At 36.5% G+C, this 21,513-nt stretch overlaps 1 protein-coding gene and 1 long non-coding RNA gene across 8 annotated transcripts; one reads left to right on the top strand and one right to left on the bottom strand.

The window, feature by feature from the left end:
- Window positions 1–361: 361 nt before the first annotated feature.
- Window positions 362–20,977, bottom strand: LOC309497878 (peroxisomal succinyl-coenzyme A thioesterase-like). 7 transcript variants are annotated; one of them, XM_082168267.1, is made up of 13 exons: window positions 20,821–20,938; window positions 13,862–14,197; window positions 13,548–13,648; window positions 12,368–12,570; window positions 11,447–11,546; window positions 10,981–11,171; window positions 3,285–3,448; window positions 2,994–3,113; window positions 2,823–2,905; window positions 2,355–2,448; window positions 2,159–2,239; window positions 679–820; window positions 362–571 (listed from the first exon to the last, which is right to left on the bottom strand). In XM_082168267.1, exons 3-13 carry the CDS (start codon window positions 13,562–13,564, stop codon window positions 444–446), a joined length of 1,323 nt encoding a protein of 440 aa, XP_082024393.1. In that variant the 5' UTR covers window positions 13,565–13,648; window positions 13,862–14,197; window positions 20,821–20,938; the 3' UTR covers window positions 362–443. The 7 variants fall into 7 exon arrangements, with proteins under 7 accessions (XP_082024393.1, XP_082024395.1, XP_082024391.1 ...); XM_082168269.1 differs by having other exon boundaries at window positions 13,995–14,197; XM_082168265.1 differs by lacking the exon at window positions 13,862–14,197 and having other exon boundaries at window positions 20,877–20,977.
- LOC309497919 lies at window positions 10,761–13,354 on the top strand. Its single transcript, XR_014205752.1, has 2 exons — window positions 10,761–10,863; window positions 13,004–13,354. It is a non-coding gene; the product is annotated as an uncharacterized lncRNA (long non-coding RNA).
- Window positions 20,978–21,513: the final 536 nt, after the last annotated feature.

The raw sequence follows: 21,513 nt of genomic DNA, 5'->3' as shown, positions 1-21,513 counted from the left end.
AAATATGGTCTCACCCAACGTTGGGTTAAAAAATACAATTTAAAAATGGACAAATTGCATTTTGGACAAAATCAAAAATGGACAAAAATGCAATTTAAAAATGGACAAATTGCATTGGTTACATTAAAACTGTAAACCAATGGCTGGGTTTGTCCATTTTTAAATTAAATTTTTAACCCAACGTTGGGTGAGACCATATTTGACCCAAAATTGGGTTAACACAACCCAGCAGTTTTTAGAGTCATTCCAGTGTTATCAAAACCATGTAATGGTGCTATATTTATAATCCCCTTTTATTGCAAACATCATTAATGAATTATGTATAATTTCTGCAACAAATGTATTACATAAAAAGTAATACTTATTGTCCACTTTTGTTTAATACAGATACCAAAGCAAAATGTAACAACAAGTGCTGGCAATCAATGTTGTAAATGACAGAACTACAGTTTGGCCTTTGCAAAGTTTGAACTGAAGCAGAGGTGCTGCCGCAAAAATGCTAATATCTTGTTCCATGCATCCTCTTGTGCGTAAGCGTGTGGTTTGGTCTGTCCACCCCATAGCATGACAACTGCAGCAACAATAACAACAACTTACATTCAGATCTATATTCAAACAAATTACACATTTAAAAAAAGTTCTAAATATGTTGATCCTATATGAAAAAATGTTGCTTACTTTTCTCCTTCATTTCTTGCAGCATGAAGTTAGTTGCTCGGAAGTGAGGCGAGTACGGAGGTTCGATCAGATGACCCGCATCAGGATATGTCAGGACTGTCAACAAGTGCCGATTTCCTGCTTTCTCCATCATCATCTCCATCTGGGTATAAAATATCCAAATCAAGGACCCAATTCACATTAAACCATTTGAATCATAGTTGAGAACATTACACGGGGTGTACAGCGTATATAGACTGTAAGATGACACCTTTTGAATCGTAGGCTACGACGCAAGTTAAAGGTGCTCTAAGCAATGTTTTTTAGGCCCAAATTTTTTTTGTCACATACCGCAAACATCTCCTCACTGTCCGCTAGCTGCATGTCCCCTGAACACACTGTCAAAAAACACGGTCTCTGTAGACAGCCCAGGCTCCACAAACGGCAAGAAAAACAAACTGGCCCAACCTGGCCCACGAAACATAACAAACAGTGTTCCAGCCAATAACCGACAAGAATGATTTGGGGGTGGGGGTTGGGAGGTTAGTGTGCGTGCACATGAAGGGGGGTGGGGAGTGGAGGAGAGAGAGGCATGAAGAGGGAAGTTAGGAGAGATGTCCTAGACAACGACTAACGTTAAAAATTTATATTCTTGAGAATTTTGATATGGCCGACACACGACCAAAGAGACAACGTTCAGATGAACAAATAACAAAGAAGAGGGAAAAGGAGAAGGAACGCGCGAAGTCCCGAATTTACATCAGAAAAGCGTTTAAAAGGTGACGAGAACTCAGCCGGCAGAAGGGCTTCCAATCCGACATTCAGGTGGCTCTGTTTTTGCTGAACAGGTGGGTAAATCCAGTTTGGTTTTTCTAAATGGTTCATGACTGTTTTAGGAAGCACGGAAGGGAGGGGGAGGGGACGGGATGAGGAGGAGGGAGGGTTGAGCTAGCCTCCGTTTTGTTTGACAATACTTTGAACGTTAACAAGAAGTGACGTCACCCAACATCGCTAGAGCACCTTCAATATGCAAGTGTATAATTATTATTATTTATTTTTTTATATTCAGTTTTTATATATTTCAGCTTATCATTGTAATTCGTTTTTTATTAGTTTTAGTAATTTTTAGTACTTAATCTTCAACTTATTTTATTTCAGTTAGTAGTCAAGGCAAAATTTCTCATTTTTATTGAAGTAATAAGTTTATTATCTAATATTTACATTTTATTTTATTTCATCTTTTAATATATAGTTAGTTACTTATACAGTTTAATATTTAGTAAACAGTTATATAGTTAAATATTTGTTTGTAGCTTTTAGTAATCAATAACACTGTTACAGACATTTAAAAAAACAAGGAGAAAAAAAATATGAAAGGAATTTTCATTTTTGGGTAACCATTCCTTTAATATTGTCTCATTGTCTATTGTTAATATTGTCTTACATTAGCTGTCCTTTTGAGGTAATCATGTTTGGACAAAATTAAATATATATAACTCACATCTGCAGCAGATTCAACAGAAGCCCAGTTCTGATCATCACCACCATTCACCAACAGAAGAGGACACTTTATTCTCCCAACCTATGTGCATTTAAAAAAAATAGAGAACTGGCATTACAAATAATAGTAATTATAATAATTATATGCAAACAAACTGTATACTATATGAACAAAGAAATGTCAAAGTCATTCTCACGTCTACTTTGAGAGCCGGGTCTGAGGGAATCGGCAAGATGATGTCTCTCTGTATTACCTGGTTCTCCTCATTCATACGTACCTTATTCGCATGCCTGCAATGAACGTCATTTGTTACTGACACATCCAATTATATTTCCCAAACTGCAGGACATGACCGGGCTTGTTATGGTCCTCTGGCACTTGTTAAATTAGCTTGACAGGAAGACAACATTAATTGTGTGCAGAAAAGGTCAAATATCCACATTCAGTAAATTCCAAAATGTTTTTATTTATTTTTATATATAAGTTATAATGTGTTTTGTTTGTATTTCAATAAGCTCCATTAGGAAATCCCTTGCCAGTTCCTGACTTTTTTTATTCACAATATAATTAAATATGGAGAGAAATAAAGAATATATTACTACGATTGCTATTACTATTGCATTAGATCTCAGTCAGGTTATGAATTAATGTTTAATCCACTCACTTTTTTATCTCCTCAAAGACTTCAAAAAGAGATTTATCAATAGGAATCACATGACTTCCACTGATACACACACAGCACTGGGGCTACAAGACAGTAAAAGGATATTAAATAATAAAAAGCTGCATTTAAAATGTAGATAACTGTACATTCGTGTATGCAGGTCAAGCGAACCTTGATGACTTCTGAGTAGGCCGCCATACTGAATGTGACGGCACTTCCAAAAGATAGCCCAAGCATTGCCATATTGTCCTGCTGTACCTTTGGATGATTTTGCAAAATCTGGTATGCTTTCTACAGAAATAATATATATACAAAGTAAGTGGGATATAGAGTTAATCTGGAAACAAATACAATGCACAGGGAACAAATTAAATGACAAAGTCTGATGACAACTGCAGATCAGCAAGGATGTCAATGCCAAATTTGGTCCACATTAGGAGACTGTCAAAAGTTCTGAAATACCTCAAAGTACGACACATCAACATCAACTGTTTTCAGCTCTTCTGGAGCGAGGTACTCAAGTGCCATTGATGCAAAGCCATGAGATGCAAGCATGGCAGAACGATACTCGACCAAACCACCACCTCCTCCCCAAAGGTCCAGCACTCCTGGGTACGGCCCAGGGCCTAAAAAACAAGTTATTTATAAGCAATTTAATTTTAAAGTTGTGATTTAAAGAAAGCAGCGACAGATCTTTTCTTCCATATTGCCCGTATTGACCTGGTTCTATACATCGGTTACTAATTGGATGGAGGCAGATCTCAATACAAGACTGCAGTTGATTGTCAGTCACCAATGTAATACATATTTTCCTAACACCTTGAGTGTAAGTTGGCAGTTGTATTACCCTGACATTTTTATGACTTTGCGCCCTGCAAATAAATGTTAATTCAGAAATGAATAAACCTGTAATGGGTGGAATAATATTTACGTGTCTGAACGAGACTGTTAAAGGCTTCTAAATTACAGCATTATTTGCAGCGCTGAGCATTGTAGTCAATCGCGATGCATCTGATTGAAAGCTATAGTAATTATATTAAAGGGAGCGCGCTTTGCTCGCTTTATGTATTTAATATATTCACAATCTGAATAAAAGTTTTAGCCTATTTTTGGTGCTGGTTTTGAATTTCACAACCATGTTACATGCTAAGTGAATCTACTAAATATTTACTAGCTTTAAGCTTACAGTTAAATAGCCTACTAAAACATTCTTCATTCTATTATTTTACTTGTGTTGTTTAATGCAATGTTTTATTAATTGCATCGGCTCAGAATGCCTAATGTTGGTTTTCTTACTTGGGTTAGGCTACATGAGAAAAAGATTTTTGTCTACCTCATGTAAGAGATTTAATGCGGGTGCGGTTCCGGTCGCGGTTTTTTATGTCAAACGGGGCGGGTACGCACTAAAATGAGTGTTTCTGTCGGATATTGGGTCGGGTGTTCTGTTAAAGCAACACTATGTAACTTTTCAACCTTCATAATATATTTCCAAGATCCTTGTGATGGTACATCAACTTACAATAGGTTGAATGACACGTCTGCCATAGCCTGACAGGGTCTGTATCGCTTTTACTGGCACTATGTAACTTCGGGGTGCGGGTAGTAACCAGAGCACAAAAAGAACTACAAAATTCGACTGCTTTACGGCATACGTCACTTCCCCCACCACTTCCTCAAATTTGGATGTGAGAGGCCAACCAGCGTTTGTTTTCGGCTTTCGGCTTTCGTGCGTATGTTTTTGTCATGGGGGTTGTTTACACCTGGCCACTTCATGCATTTTCTCAGATCGGATAGCTATCCGATCGTGAAAAGTCCAGGTTTAAATGCCCTCCGAAACGCATTTGAATCCGATCCCTCAAACCACTTCAGGAGGAGATCTGAGACGCATTCCAGACGAAACTGGACAAGTGTAAATGCATATGGTTTTTGAAACCACATATGTAAATTGTACTCCTCCCAAAAATGCTTAAAAAATAAATAAAATTAAAGCTGCAAGCAGCATTTATCGGGGTTCAAGCATTTAAGGCCTTTAAGCACAAAAGCATCAAAAGTTATTAAGTTTTATTTAGCAAGCATGTAACCACTGACATAATAGATGGCATAAAAGACCATTTACAGCCAATACAGGCAATGTACCATAGGAAATATGTGGTTTTAAAGCTTTTTATAGGAGTTATAGTGCCATCTATGGACCGATCTCCATAAAATTGTTTACTGTGACCTCAAATTGAACCCATACACATGTGTACTGAGTTTGGTGAAGATATCTCATTTACTTCTTGAGTTATAGCCATTTTAGTAAAATAGGCTCCTCCCACAATAATTTACCACATTCTAGTATTATTTACTATGATTCTAGCATGATTTACATAGTTTACCATGATTTTATCTTAGTTTACCTTGATTTACCATATTCTAGCATGATTTACCATGATATACTACATTCTAGTATGATTTACCATTGTTTACTGTGATTCTAGCATGGTTTACCATAGTTTATCATGATTTATCATAGTTTACCATGATTTACCCTGTTCTAGCATGATTTACCATGATATACCACATTCTAACATGATTTACCATAGTTTATCATGGTTTACCATGATTTACCCTGTTCTAGCATAGTTTACCATGATTTACCACGTTCTAGAATGATTTGCCAGGATTCTAGCATGGTTTACCTTGATACACCACATTATAGTATTATTCACTATGATTTACCATGTTTCTAGCAATTATGTGAAGTGTCAGTGCAAATGAAGTGATAAACACTGACAAAATCTGATTGTGTTATAATAGTTATTGTTATATAAGTGATTTTTAGAGTCTAAATATGAATGTGAGCACATGTGAAAAGACTTCATTAATAAGTAGAATGGCCAGCAGAGGGCAGAAGAAGACCACTTATTGGCTCACTTTCACTTTAAACTTCATGATTTTCACCAGTTTTCTGGACTAAAGCAAACCAGTTTTTCCATGTTAACTCAATAATGCATGCTTACACACACACACACACACGCACACACACGCACACACACGCACACACACGCACACACACGCACACACACACACACACACACACACACACACACACACACACACACACACACACACACACACACACACACACACACACACACACACAGAAATAAACATACACAAATGCAAATATGTTTTTAATGTTTTGGAATATGTTATTGAGAAAATATATTTATTGGTCTATTAGAATTCCTTTGTGATCTAATAATATTAAAAAAAATTTTTTTTAAAAAAGATTGCTTTTTAAAGCATTTGTTTGTTTCCCAATACTGAAAACTAATGAAAAGGTCATGCGTAATCCTGCTGCTCCCTCCAGTGGACAGTGGTATTACAGCTTCCATCTTACAGTTGAAGTGTTTGAATGAATTAATGAATGGGAATTTGGTATTTCACTTATATCTCGGGAACCAGAAGGCGAAAAATTCTGAAACTCAGAGCATAGAGAGTGCTTGAGGAGCCCTGTTGAATGAGACCATCAATTATTTACTATGATTTACCATGTTTCTAGCGTGATTTACCACATTACTAGCAATTATGTGAAGTGTCAGTGCAAATGAAGTGATAAACACTGACAAAATATGACTGTGTTATAATAGTTATTGTAATATAAGTGTTTTCCATGTTAACTCAATAATGCATGCTTACACACACACACACACACACACACACACATATACAAATATGTTTTCAATGTCTTTAGGATGTGTTATTGTGAAAAAAATATTTTAATGGTCTAACCATTTCATATATTTCATTGTGATCTATATTATCAGTCCAATAATAATAATAATAAAAAAAAATAGCTTTAACCATTTGTTTGTTGGCCAAAGCTGAAAGCTGATAAAAAGATTAATACTATGTCTAATACTGCTGCTCCCTCTAGTTGACAACAGTGGAATTACAGCCTCCATCTTACAGTTGAAGTGTTTGAATGAATGAATGGGAATTTGGTTTTTCACTTATATCTCGGGAACCAGAAGGCGAAAAATTCTGAAATTCAGAGCATAGATAGTTCTTGAGGAGCCCTGTTGAATGAGACCATCGCGGTGTTTTTGGGCGATTGGAGCCCGGAAATATGACCGTTCAAAGGCATATCTATTGGGGCTTTTATCTCTGGAATGCCCAGGGCAAATTACACCACATTTGAATCGAAGCTAGCCAAGAACTGGCCCTTTCCAACGAGCTCTCACACAAGGTTCGGGGTGGTCTGGGTCGGGAGTTTCGGCCGTTCAAAATCGGGGGTCCCACGAATTTGCGATTCGTGGGGGGCGCGCTCCCGAGGCCCGCGATGACACGTTTCGATCAAGAGCCCGGAGAGGACCTTACCATCAAAATTTGAGCGCGCAACGACTTTCCGTTTTCGAGTTATGAATGAATTTGTACTGGGGGGGCGTGGCCTAAATGCCGTTTTACTTTCATTTTCAATTTCCATATCTCAGACAGACAGTGTGACACAATTGTCAATAATAATACTCCAATAGATGAGTTTTGACAAAATGTGATTGTAAATGTTAAAATAATGATTTTATAAAGTCTAAATATGAATTTTATAACAATATTAGGGAGTAGTATGATGAAATGACAGCAGGGGGCAGTAAAATACCACTTATTGGCTTAATATGTCATTATATTCATATAAAATCACCTTTTGAAGAAGTTAAACTTTTTTTCTGATAATTATTGATCTAGAGAGTTCAGAGAATTGTGCTGCACTGGTTTTGAACATTATGATATGAACATTATACGATAATAGATAGAAGACACCATTTACAGCAAATACAGGCAATTTACCATATAGGAAATATATGGTTTTAAAGCGTTTTAACAGTTATAGCGCCAACTATGGTCCGATCTCCATAAAATTTTCCATGCTTCTTTAGCAGGTTATGACACATATGCTCATCAATTTTTGTGAAGTTCTGAGTTTTCGTTTAGGATTTATAGTTATAACTATATAGTTAAGCAGTTTTCTGCACTAAAGCAAACCAGTTTTTCCATGTTAACTCAATCATGCATGCACACACACACACACACACACACACGAAGACAAATGTTGTTGTTGTTTTTTCAATGCTATTGGGATATGTCATAATGAAAATATATTTGAATGGTCTATAAACATTTCACAAAGTCTTTGTTAGCTATTAATCAGAAGATTCAGAATTTATTCAGAAACCTAAGACTACACAAACACATTATGTTGTAGATACAGACATTTGAAATATATGATGTGATAAAACTGTCAATACTAATACTTTAACGGACGGATTTTGACTAAATGTAATTGTAAATGTTAAAATAGTGATTTTATAAATTTTAAACAGCAGGGGGCAGTAAAATACAACTTATTGGCTTAATATGCCATTATATTCATATAATTTTCACCTTTTTAACTGTTATAGAGGCAAATTTTGTCCGATCGGTCTGAAAATTTTCATGCATGTTCAGAGTGATATTTCACTGGCTTTTTAAGAAGGTCTGAGTCATTCATTAAAGAGATATAGGCTTTCGGGGACACTTGGTAAAGGCTACATTTTGAAGTGAACCTATTATATCTATCCAAATGAAGTAGTTCAACTTTTTCTAACAATTATTGACCTAGTGAGTCCAGAGAATTGTATTGCACTAGTTTTGAACATTATGATATGAAAACTATATGATCAGAGATGGAAAAGACCATTTACAGCCAATACAGGCAGTTTACCATAGGAAATATATGGTTTTAAAGCTTTTTAACAGTTATAGCGCCACCTTTGGTCCAATCTCCATAAAATGTTGCATGCTTGTTAATGATGTCATGTCACATATGCTCACCAACTTTTGTGAAGTTCTGAGTTTTCATTTAGGATTTATAGGCTTTTTAGTGTATTTTGCCACGCCCATTTTATAAATGACCCTATTACAGCCATACAAATGCAAAAGTTCAACTTTTTTTTGATAATTATTGATCTAGAGAGTCCAGAGAATTGTCCTAGACTGGTCTGGTTCCGATCGGGCGAAAAACCAGGGACTAGTTCGCAAAAGTAGGTTTTTAACATATTCATGAATATTTAATGAACGGTTTGATTGACAGGAATGGTTCTAGAGGCAAAGTTGTTCAGGATGAGCAGCTCTATCAAATGATATGCATTTTGTGACGATAAGTGTAACACCACGTGATTACAGAGCCATAAAACTCGTTAGCGCCAACTAGTGGCCGATTTCTTTCAAAATTCTTACAGACCTTTAGGGCCATGAGTCGAACATGCCCATCGAGTTTCGTTCCGATCGGCCTCCGTTAACCTTGTCTAATAGGTGCTCAAACTTCATTGGCTGATGGCGGCCATGTTTTTTGAGATACACTAATGTCCTCATAGATATACATGGCACCTTGGACCAAGACACTGCATACCAATTTTCAAGTCAATCGGACTAACGGTCAGGTGGTTATAGCCCATTTTATGTTTTTTTCATGTTATAGCGCCACCATGTGGCCAATCGCCGCGATTTTTTTACTGTGACCTCAGATTGACCTCTTACACATGTGTACCGAGTTTGGTGAAGATACCTCATTTACTTCTGGAGTTATAGCCATTTTAGTAAAATAGGCTCCGCCTTCTTCAAACGTTTTGGCACCCCTTAGCGACCGTGAATCGAAATTTCAACTTTTTTTCGATAATTATTGATATTCAGACTACTGTGAACATTTCTGCACTGGTTTGGTTCCGATCGGGCGAAAAACCAGGGACTAGTTCGCAAAAGTAGGTTTTGGACAAAATCCAAAATGGCGGAAAAATTTGCATACCGGAAATAAAATACCTCCTATATTTCTTGTTCGGCTTGAGCCAAGGATTCCAATGATGTATGACACTTGAAGCTGAGACAAATGGTTATTGAGATATGAGCAAAATAGTGATTTTTTTTTGTTTTTTGCGCTATAGCGCCACCTATTGGCCAATCGGGCTCATACTTTGATAACCTCTCCTCGATTTTTGTACTACCTTGTGGCCAAGTTTCAAGTCTCTAGCTCTTACGGTTTGGGCTGCACGATGCGTTTTAGCGGAGAAGAATAATAATAATAATAATAAAAATCCTTACAATTACAATAGGGTTTCAGCACTTCGTGCTTGAACCCCTAATAAAAACGTGTGAGAGCGTTGTACAGGCTATATGTTATATCCAGATATGACGACGCGCTGGAACACGCATCACCGCAGATGAGCAACTGCATCAAGCCAACGTGCAAACTATCGCAAATCAAAGTGAAAGTAAGTCGCAGACGCTTAACACACAATCTTCATCATTAAAAGTAAAGAAACGAAATGATCTTACCAGGGCTGTTACTGCTCTCTCTTATTGCGGTCTTTGATTTTGACATTTTAGCTGATGATCTATAAAATGCAGCTCATATCTGTTGCTTTCGGTGAAGTGCACTCCATTAAATCTGCATATAGCGCGAGAATTGAAGATCGAATTTAAATCCGTTTCGCAAAAATACATTTATGTGACCAGGTGTGAATCGTTTTGATAAATCAGATAGCTATGCCTCACGAATTAGTTTGCCAGCTGAACTCAGGTGTTGTGAGGTGTATTTAGTCCTGAGGGATATCTGACGACGCTGTTGACGTTGATTCCTGCGATTATCATGAGAACAGCTTTCAATATCTCACATAATTATCATAAATAAGCCTAACGTAGAGGTTGTAAATAGTGTAAACGAGCACAATTTGCAAACTATTATGATAAATTGCAATAATCATGTCTAATGACATCATAACGGCCAATGTTATGAAATAATGCGACGTACATTTAACTTAATTGATGTTATCTGGCATTTTGTAATGTTTACATTCCAATAAAAACAACACAAATTAAATTATACAGTAGGCCTAGACTATCACCATTTACTTGTGATTTAGCTGCAATCATGTAAAAACGTTATAATATAATATATTTACGACAGTGCAAGTATTCCACAGCGACTCTAGGGGTCGCTGTTTGACAAAAACACAATTTCTACTTAGTGTGGCTTTAATTACTGCGGGTGCTTTATCAAAAAGGACCCGTGCAGGACTCTGCTTGGTATCATAGAAAAGGTGTATTTTAATCATATCAAAGCATTTCATCATTTTGTGCATACCTGGAGGAAGAAATAAAGTTCCTCGCACTCCTTTCTCCCTGACGCTCACCCTCTGAACACCTGGTGCAACGTACCAGCGTTCTGTGACACTCGTCGCCAGGGTTGGTTTCTCGCTAAATCCTTCAGATAGATGCCCACTGTATACCGAAAAGTGAATCACCATCGGTGTAAGAACATTTGTCTTACGCAACCTTGAATGAACGGGACCGGAAGGAAAGGTTAATAGAATACATGAGAAAGTGATCACTTTAAATAAGACTAACATTTCACAATTTTTTATTCAGTTGGCAGAAAAAGAACAGAGAAACAGCAATAACCACACATTAAGATTTTGCTAGTCTAAGTCCAATATGTCCTCAATGCAGCCTGTATCGCGATGACATCCTGGATTAAATCCAATGCGTAGTGGACGTGTGATTTTTTTCCCCTTAACCAGATAATGGTGTAGGGTAGGTTTAGGGGTTACCTGAGTCCAGATCGACTTCCTGGTACGGGTCTCATGCTCCATATCAATCCCATCTGCTCTGTGCCTTCATAGGTGCCTCCCAAACTTTTATCTTTTGCCACTACATTTCAACAAGATACACATCATGTCATAAATGCACACTGCAACAATGTTTTATGTAATTAGATACTTTTTTACTCTGCAAATAGATAAGTAATCTATATAATCTATATAATCATATTCCATGATTGTATATTTTTATGACCGGCAAAAAAATCCAGCTAAAACTAGCTTCATATTGTCTTTAGTTGGTCAAACAAGGTTATTTATCATCATCCAAGGTAGTTTAGGTAGTTAGATCAGCCAGATTACCATCTGTCCAGGCTGAGGGTTTCTGTTCACTATCTCCCTTACAACAATTAACTGTGGTAAACATATATATATAGTTGACTTTTAAATTGTTATAAAAAAAATTCTATTTAAAATAAAAGCTGTTCTTTTGAACTTTCTATTCATCAAAGAATCCTGAAAATGTATGAAAAATGTATCATGGTTTCCACAAAAATATTAGGCAGCACACTTATTTTCAACTGATAATAATAAATGTTTCTTGAGCAGAAAATCAGCATATTAGAGTGATTTCTGAAGAACCATGTGACACTGAAGACTGAAATAATGGTTGCTGAAAATTCTGCTTTATCCATCACAGGAATAAATTACATTTTAAAATAGAAAACAGTTATTTTAAATTGTGATAATATTTCATAATATTACTGTTTTACTGTATTTTTGATCATATAAATTAAGCCTTAGTACCTTTAATAGACTTCTTCAAAAAAAATCTCACCAACCCTTAACTTTTGTATGGTAGTGCATGTTGGTAAGGACTCTGTTTACTGTGGTAACTTTTCTAGGGGTCGTGCAATGGACTGTCCCACGCACCTGTCACTATTCCGTCTTCATCACTGATGTAGTGTCCAAACGCCTGCCAGAAGTCCTTGTCTTCTGATTGATGTAGACAGTATATCGTAACCTCTTGATTTGGCAGTAAATTCATTATGACAATCTGAAACTTCTCGTCCACCAGCCCTCGACTGGGCTGGACAGAGAGCAGTGGACATGTCCCATTATCAGTGACCACAGTCCTAAACAGAATTAAATGAGACATTGAAAAGTGTCTGAACAATGCCATGTATTCTCTATTAAACTGCATTGTTGTGTAGAATAGAATGGAATAATAGATATTGTCATTATACACAGGTACAATGAAACTCTATTTGGCTTCTCCCTGTAATTAAATAAGAAAAACTAAATAAGAGCAATACTCATAATCATTAAATAAATATCAAGTAAAAGCAGGACAAAAACACTGCAGCACATTTGAGCAGCTGCATCTCCTTAAAGGTGCATTGCGCAAGTCTCTGAGTTTTTGCAGAACTATGCCCCCTCTGGCGACAAGCGAAACTGCAACCAGAGGTGTGCACGCTCATTCCGTCCCGAATCCCTCTTATTTATTTTACTGTACAGGATTATAGAGGCAATCGCAGTGATCAGAGAAGGGCTCATTCAGCCCATCAGGCAATTGTTTAAGCATGTATGGGTTAGAAAAACGGGTATTTTTAACATGAAATGTTGCGCATTGCACCTTTAAGGTTACTTTAGTGCCCAATGTCTAGTCATAAATCATTAGTGCATGTGTGTGTGTCGCAGATCTTTATTGAGTGTGTGTGCATGTCTGTGTGTACATGAGTATGTGTGTGCATATTTAAAAGAGATCTCAGTTTCTTCTCACTGCTTTTAATGTCCTGACCACTTTTATTTAGCTCGGTGGTGCTTTTCCATCGTTGTTTAAACTTAACATATTCAGTCACCATTTAGTGTCATGGAAAGGAAAAATTAAATGTCTCACTTGATTAATAAAAAAAAAAATGGAATAACGTTAAAGTAAGTAAATTATATTAACTTTGGTAGCTCACCACATCATGGCAATTTTATATTTCCCACAGCAATATTGCATTATGCCATGAGCTGTTAATAAACTGTTGTTACTTGTTTTTAGCCACAACTGTCTTTGAAAAGGTACCACGTTGATTTATGGTTTTGCCTGATGAAATGTCTGTACCTAACAGGTGCCAACATGATACTGTATAGTCCGATAAGATCAGATGTTTCTTCTGTGATGGGTTTCAGATGATCCGAAAAGCGTAAGTACAAAAATAATGTCTGAAAATAAACATAAACATACAAAACAACAGATGATAAATGGCAGCGATGATCTTTACCCAAAAACTTCACAACATGTTAAGTTACCACAAAGGAAAACCAGAGTTCACACCATCAAATATTGTGGCATGCTACATGATCTGAAGTTGTGCTCGGTGGTGTTTTAGTGAGACCCACCCGGAAGTGGTTTAATCCAAATGATTGAAATCTTACCTCAAGGAAAATACGTGTTAATAATACGAATATAGATGGAATATGATCTATCTAACTTAGTTATCAGACTGTCGTCCAAATCCCTGGTTGAGTGAGAGCAGCTCGTGGGCTAATGCTGATGACGAAATGTTACCTTTGACACAGATGTTTATGCGCATCATCAGCAAAGGTCGTTTAGAACTCTTTTAGAGGGCGTATATTTTCTATTTAACTACTTTTTTTACTTAGATAAATTCTAAAATCGTAAGTTAGCATGTTGAACGGTGGAGACACATCCCTATAACTGCAACCAGCTCCACCAACACATTGTGGCAATAAAGAAAACACGTTTATAGCCTATTAGAGATGGGGAGTCGACTCCAAAAGAGTCGATTCCTCGACTCTCACTAGCCCTAGTGTCGGAATCGACTCCAGGTCAGGAATCGACTCCCAGTGTCGAGTGTTTTTTTCAAGTTCAACACAGCAACAGTTCATTATAACGAAAAGATTATAATGAATGTAAAGATACGGAAATTAAAATAAAAAGATAAAGAAATGAGAGGGAAAAAAAAGTAATGCCAGGAAAACAAAGAACAATAATGTATAGATAGATAGGCTACCTTATACGCTGAGTTTTGGTTCATTTATGAGACGCGCTTCAGTTCACTCGCCGGCGCCTACGTGTCGTGATTATCTATTTTCTACTATATTTACTTATTTATTAAATCCTGGATGAAACATTGATTAAAATTAAGATACAATTAATACAAAACGAAATTCACTTTAAAAAAAGGCTTTGTGCTTTCTGTTTGAGGTCTCAGTGAAAGTTTTAAAGTCGCTTTCAGAGCGGTCATGTCCGTAACAGAGAACTGTCACGTCTTTTGTTTTTTCCTCATAAATGGGAACACGAAAAATAAGTTCTGTGGAGAGCCAACCCTTCTTCATCCGGTGGGTATTACTTTTGGTTTGCGCAGTGTAATTCACAGAATTAGGTACAAAAAAATATTTTTCTACCTAAAAGTGAAAGATTTTTTGTGTCCCGTAACGCATGTGTAGCCTAGGCTATTTCCCATTAAATATAAAACGCATACTGATATTTTTCAATATGTATTAAATGCATTTTCTGAGAATTTATATTTCAAGTTTTTACTGCAAATGTCCCGTTTACAACGATGGAATTGCCCAATATTAAATAATTTACCCTCAACTAGTTTTGTGGTGTAGGTCTACGTATTGTAGGCTATAATGTTAACTTCAAAAAAGGTGTGTGTCGCGATTCTGCCTTCTCACCGCGACACAGGTTCGTAGATCTGAGTGTAGCGATTTCGGATTCATATTGCATATTGTTACAGCCCTAATTATTAGAATATAGACATTAAGAGAATAAATTGTTATGCAAGTACTTTTACTTTTAATACTTAAAGTACATTTAAAATCAGGTAGGCTACTTTTTACTTTTTACTTAAGTAGGGTTTTCATTGTGGTACTTCTACTTTTACTAAAGTAAATATGTCTCTGGTTATTTGTACTTTTACTTAAGTACTGAGATTCAGTACTTCCTCCACCACTGGTAATAATATAACTAATATTTTTCAGTTAAACAAAAAAAGTTAAAAAATAAAGTTAAACATTAGGGGTGCACGATTCAGAAAATTTCACGATTCGATTCGATACCGATTTTTAGACTCAAGATTCGATTCAAAATCGATTTTCGATTCAAAAACGATTCTCGATTCAAAAAACGATTCACAGTATGTAAATGTAGTTGACTTTTTCCTGTGTGATTGCAGTAGACATACAATTTAAAAGAAAATAAATAACAAATTAAATGAAGTTTGATATTACTTTGTCTTCATAAAAACTTTTGCAACTAAACAGTGCAAAGTGCCAAGCTTTGGCCAGCTTTCGAATACATTTAATTCAAGTTTAAATTAAAACTTAAATACTTTTTTTTTTTTTTTTTTTACATTTAGCTTTAAAGTGCTGTAGTCAGATTAAACAAACAATACTGCTAAATGTAGTTTAAGGAGTAGGCTATTGACGGCAAAATAGGCTACAGAATATTTCGTTCTGTATTGACAGGTGCAATTTTTGAAAATCGATTAAAAAAAATACAATAAGCCTACATTATATCTGCATTTATGTCAAAACCTAGACTTTCAAACATCAAAATGTCATTTATTAATATGAATATTCGTGTCAAAATGACATATAAACATTCTATTTTGCCTGGAAACGCTTCCAACACGCTTGCGTGTCGCGAGAAAAATAGGCGTCGGTTCTATTTCTAGCATGCACACGTTTTCCGCATATGGAACGCCGTTGGGGACAATACTTATTATATGCAACGCGTGAAATTTGGACGCATTAACACGCACAGTTTGTACGCGTCAATACGAAGTATATGTTCGGGTGTCGCGTCTGACCGCACAACAGCCAATAGCGTTGCTCTATTTAGGATTTCATTTGCATTTGTGATGCGATGGCACGTTGCTGTATACATATATAAACATCAGACGACATTTCTTTCCGTGAGGGATGATGTGCTGTTAGGTAAGCAAATACCTATGCAAACGTCACACGTAACATTTGTTCGTGAATGAGATCGTAATTTTACGTTGGCATGTACGTAGGCAAGCGTAAAACTTTAGAGTCAATGATGCATTTATACGTTGGCTGTGATGTCAGTGCTGTGTCATGCTGTGGCATCTCATCCCGTTTGTACTCATGCAGGTTTTTTTGTCTCCGGTAACGTGGAAAAGTGGATTGCTCTCTACGATGGCTCTTAGAATTTTTTTATTAAACTGTCAAAGAACTTTTACAGACTGCGTTCAGTTGGCATCCTCTTATAACAGGATGTACAGTGCTTAATTTGTAAAGTGGGAGGTCCCAGAGCGCAGTGGATCCGGCGACTCAAAACGGGGGTTGGAGGTAACGGAACAAAACAAAACAAAAAATAAATAAATAAATTACACTGCCTACGTAGCTTCTCTGCAGGGACAGCGCCAGAGAATTTTTAACGCATGTGCTGAGTGGGTGCTAGATTTGACGGAGAGCCGCGCAAAACTTGGCCACTAAATATTTAATATTCAGTTATGTTAATGATCACAATTAAAGTTTTAATTTTATTAAATTGAACAAGGGCAACTTTCAGCATTCAATCAAATAGGCCTATTCTAAAAGATGTAGGCTATTATTAATAATAATGTTATTTCAACACAATATCTCGTTATTTCGAAATAATATGTGTGCGTGCATCTGTAAATCCGGTGATGCGTGTATTGATTTTTATTAATAAACAAGTGTTTTCTCTAAAAGTGTCGACTCGGCTGCAAAGATGAAGTTGACGATCGCCATCTCCGTGTGAACGCGCTTATAGAGAGAAATGCACATAATAAGCCTAATGGATTACATAATCAGAGAGTAGCCTTTTTCTTTTTTCGTTTTGAATTATTTCGTTTAAAGACATTTCAAGCTTTGTGTATTTGATGTATTTGTCATGTCTGTGTGAGGCATACACTGAGTTTCGTTAAGTTAGGGTGTGCTCTAGTTCACGTGCAATAGTGAGCGCGCGGGCGCCTCCGTTATATTTGTTTCGTAGGCCTATTGATTAAATACAGGCAATTGGTTGATGAAAAATTGATTAAAATTAAGATACAATTTATACAAAACGAAATTCACTTTAAAGAAAGGCTTTCTACAAAACAACTTCAACTTCAACGGTCAAAATCATGTCTGACCCGCTCCATGTCTCATATTGCGCATCTTACTCGGTCGTGCTGTTCACTTTTCATAAATCAACATAAATGGAAAAAAAAAAATAACATTATAATATTTTAACAAATATGAAACTAAATACGCTTTTTTAATGGCTAAAACAGTATAGTAGGCCTACATACTTTCTATTTGTACAAATTTCTGCACATTAATTTAATTCTGAATTTTGCACAAGGCATTTGTTCAAATCAAGTTCACGGATAATTGTGCGTGCATTTATTAATCATTATGATACTAAAATCCTAACAAATAGGCTATGCTAGGTACAAAAATCAGAAAAGCCCAAATCAGAAAAACAAATCAAATGAGCCCAGAATATGAACGCAATTACACGTTAAGCATTTTCCTCCAATAGAAACCCATTATAAGAACGCTTAATGTGGCTTAATGCAGATTAGAATGTCCCCTTATTATGTCGAAATAACAAGATATTATGTCGATACTAGGCTACTGTGTCCACCGTGGTCTCCTTTTTGATCAGCGGAAACGATTTTTGCTTGTTTGGGATCTGACTGTCCAGCGTATTTGAAAAAGTTAAGCAAACTTTCCTGTCTTTTTGACATTTTTCCCCTGCGTGAAACGATCGAGGCTAACAGCAATCTCAACTCGTACAACAAGCGCGCAAGTCGTGTCACAAACATTGAACACTACACAAACAGTATTTATTTATTTATTTTTCATTTAGGCAATTAATTTTAGTGACACAGTAGGTGCCGGATCCAATAAAAAACGTGCCGGATCCAATGTCGGAGGTGACGGAACATGTTCCGGCGTGTTCCGGCTCAAATTAAGCCCTGTGTATAACATATGTTAACATATACAACATACAACACTGGATACGGCCATAGCCAGGGTTTAATAATTAGTGAGGTCCAGGGTGGGGTGTCAATAATTATACATAATAGTGCCAATAAATGCCATAAATCATTCAACTTTAATAAATACAGTGAATAATAAAGTTAGCAAAGGCTAAATACTAAATACTGTGGCTATTGTTTTTTCAAAATGACTGGAGTAGCCTAATCTCCGAGTGGGCCAGCATCAATCTGGTATGAGAGACTCTGGAATGCTCCTTGAAGTCGGGATGTCAGTTTGACTGGAAATAATTAATACACATATAGGCCTACTGTATGTATACTGTATAGCCTATGTCAGATAAAAATAATCTAATAACAACAATATATTGTAACAATCACAAATTTAACAATTGTATATTATAACAATAAGGCAAATACAAAAGCAGAAAACAAAGCACCAGTAGCCTATGACAATTTACAAATCTTTATTCAACATTTAAACACAGACACAATCATACGACACATAAACATTACAGAATCACTACAGCAGGCGGACCACGTAAACTGTGGGGCAGCCAGTCCAAGTCCAAGTGTAAATAGCAACAGTTGTGGATTCAGACATTTAGATGCTATTTACTTATAAATAGTGACAGATAACGTTACTATTTGCTCATCAGTATTGTTGTGCATTAAACATCCTGCAATATAACTGACAGTAGATTATTAGATTTATAAAACAATATTAAAATCATGGCAACTTATTGAGATATTAAAGACCCCTAACCTTACCCTAAATGTAACTTTTATGAATTAAAATGAATTTTAAGTCAAATCATTTTTATTGAAAACAAATGCGTTTAATAACTGTAAAGTTATAAAAAAAAAGCGCTGTCAGTGGGAATAGAACCCCGGTCTCCCTTTACACGTTACGCCACAGAAACCGCTGACTAAAGAGGTGACTTTTTCCACATATAGGGTAGACTGGCCTAGTGTAATTAGTTCTGCCAACAAGTAGGCTATTTGCAGTGGTCCAAATAGACACCTCGAATGCATTAACCAGAGGGGAAATATGGTCGTTGGATCACAGAGACCACTCACTTTTCCTACAGGACAAATTCCTTTAACGTTACAAAAGTAATGTTAATTCATGCAGTCATTGAATGTATTTAATCATTGACTCTAAATTATCACCAGTTTAACTAAAACAGAAACATTTGTATGTCGCACATCAAATAAGACTCAGAAATATTACACGTTCAAAAATGTCATGTTTACACGACGAAAACGTTCGTCTAGAAACACGTAACAAAAAATACACGGCCAAAAATGTTGCGTTAAGGCGATACAAACGATCGTGTCTTTAAATAACATGACAAAAAACTTCGCGTTTAGACGTACAAAACGTTCGCGTTTACACGGACCAAAAAGACGCGTACAAACTGTGCGTGTTAATGCGTCCAAATTTCACGCGTTGCATATAATAGGTATTGTCCCCAACGGCGTTCCATATCCGCACGACTCGGGCCACACCTGAGACACGCGTGTCACGCAGGCTGTGTGCAAGCTCTAACCTGTTAACATGGGAGCCGAAATAAAAACAGACACGCCACAAAGCCAGCCAGCCAGCCTTCCTTCTGCTCCGCTTCGCTTCTGCTGCACTTCTTCTTTTGGCTATGACAAGAGTGTGCAGGCGTAAGTGTGAATTCGATGCAGCGCCATCTATGGGAATGGCAAGCTAAACTCATTTCAGGACAATACCAAAAAATGTATATAAAAAAAAAAAAATAAAAAAAAAAATACAAGAATCGATTTTTGGAATTCTATGAATCGATTTTGAATCGGTAACGTTTGAATCGCGATTCATATGTGAATCGATTTTTTTGCCCACCCCTATTAAACATGCTTAAGTTAAAGTTCATAGCTTCACTACATTAAAATTATATAAAATAATATACAAAATAAATAGATAAATACACTGTCTAAAACAAGTCTGCTTTTACAAGTTTAATGATTAATACTAACATATTGCACACTTAAATATGATTTGAAGAAGCTGCGATGTGAAAAGGAGGGGGATTTATAAGGTTTAGTTGATTAAACATTTTAGTATAGGAAACATTTGTATCCTCGCTCTTGACTCCTCAGGAAGCCTCCTCGTTCCTCGCCCCCCTCCCGGTGGAATTAAAGAATTTAGATGTCCTACATGAGAGCGGAGCTCGATCGGTTTCAGGGTCGTAGGACATACGAGCGAGAAACGAGGAAGCATATTGAGACGCACCTTCTGAATCCTGACCCTATTTTAATTCAAAGTAAATGGAGTCGAGGAGTCGATTCCACCGACTCCAAAATTAGGAGTCGGGAGTCGGAGTCGACTCCAAAAAAACCGGAACCGAACACCCCTATAGCCTATCATTGGAATAATCTGCACATTAAATGACAACATGAAACGTTCCGTTACATACCACAAGAATGCCATTCCACTCACGTGTTTTCCTGTACCAGTCCAGTTTTTCTATGTTTCCGTGTTGACGCAAACAAAGCATCACGCAACTCCAGGGATGCCAGATTGGGCGTAAACCCGCTCAATTGCGCTATTTTTTGTTTGAGTCGTGCTTGCTTGGGAAAGTTATTGTGCAGTGCAGGTGGACAAAATACTTGGGTGACTTAAAAAAAAAATGTAACGTATAAAAATGAATTGCTTAAAGGAATATTTTATGTTTAATAGCTACTAGGTAAGCTCAAGATGTCTTTATTTTATTTAAAAAAAAAAAAAAAAAAAAAATGGTATAAAGGGTAATTTATGTAGGAGACATTTGTTCTATTGCAAAGTTTTTGTTGTCCACTGAGAGGCGCTGAAGTATAATTAGAGCACCTGAGCAACAAGTGTGTGAGTTGGTAATTGGGAAGCACACAGTTTTTGACTGCACTACAGAGTAGCATGCAAGGTGCTATGCAGTGTTTACAAGGTATGGTTTTGTGTGTACGTGTGAACAAGGAAAGGCAACAAGAAGTTTTGAGACCATATTTAATGGAGCACAAGTAATAAAGAAAGACATTTGTTTGCATCTACATCCGTCTGCATGGACTCTATTTGTACGC

Source organism: Leuciscus leuciscus, assembly GCF_965113295.1.
Source record: "Leuciscus leuciscus genome assembly, chromosome: 4".
NCBI lineage: Eukaryota > Metazoa > Chordata > Actinopteri > Cypriniformes > Leuciscidae > Leuciscus > Leuciscus leuciscus.
Note: the sequence above shows the minus strand (reverse complement) of the source record. Positions and strands in the feature narration are given on the sequence as shown.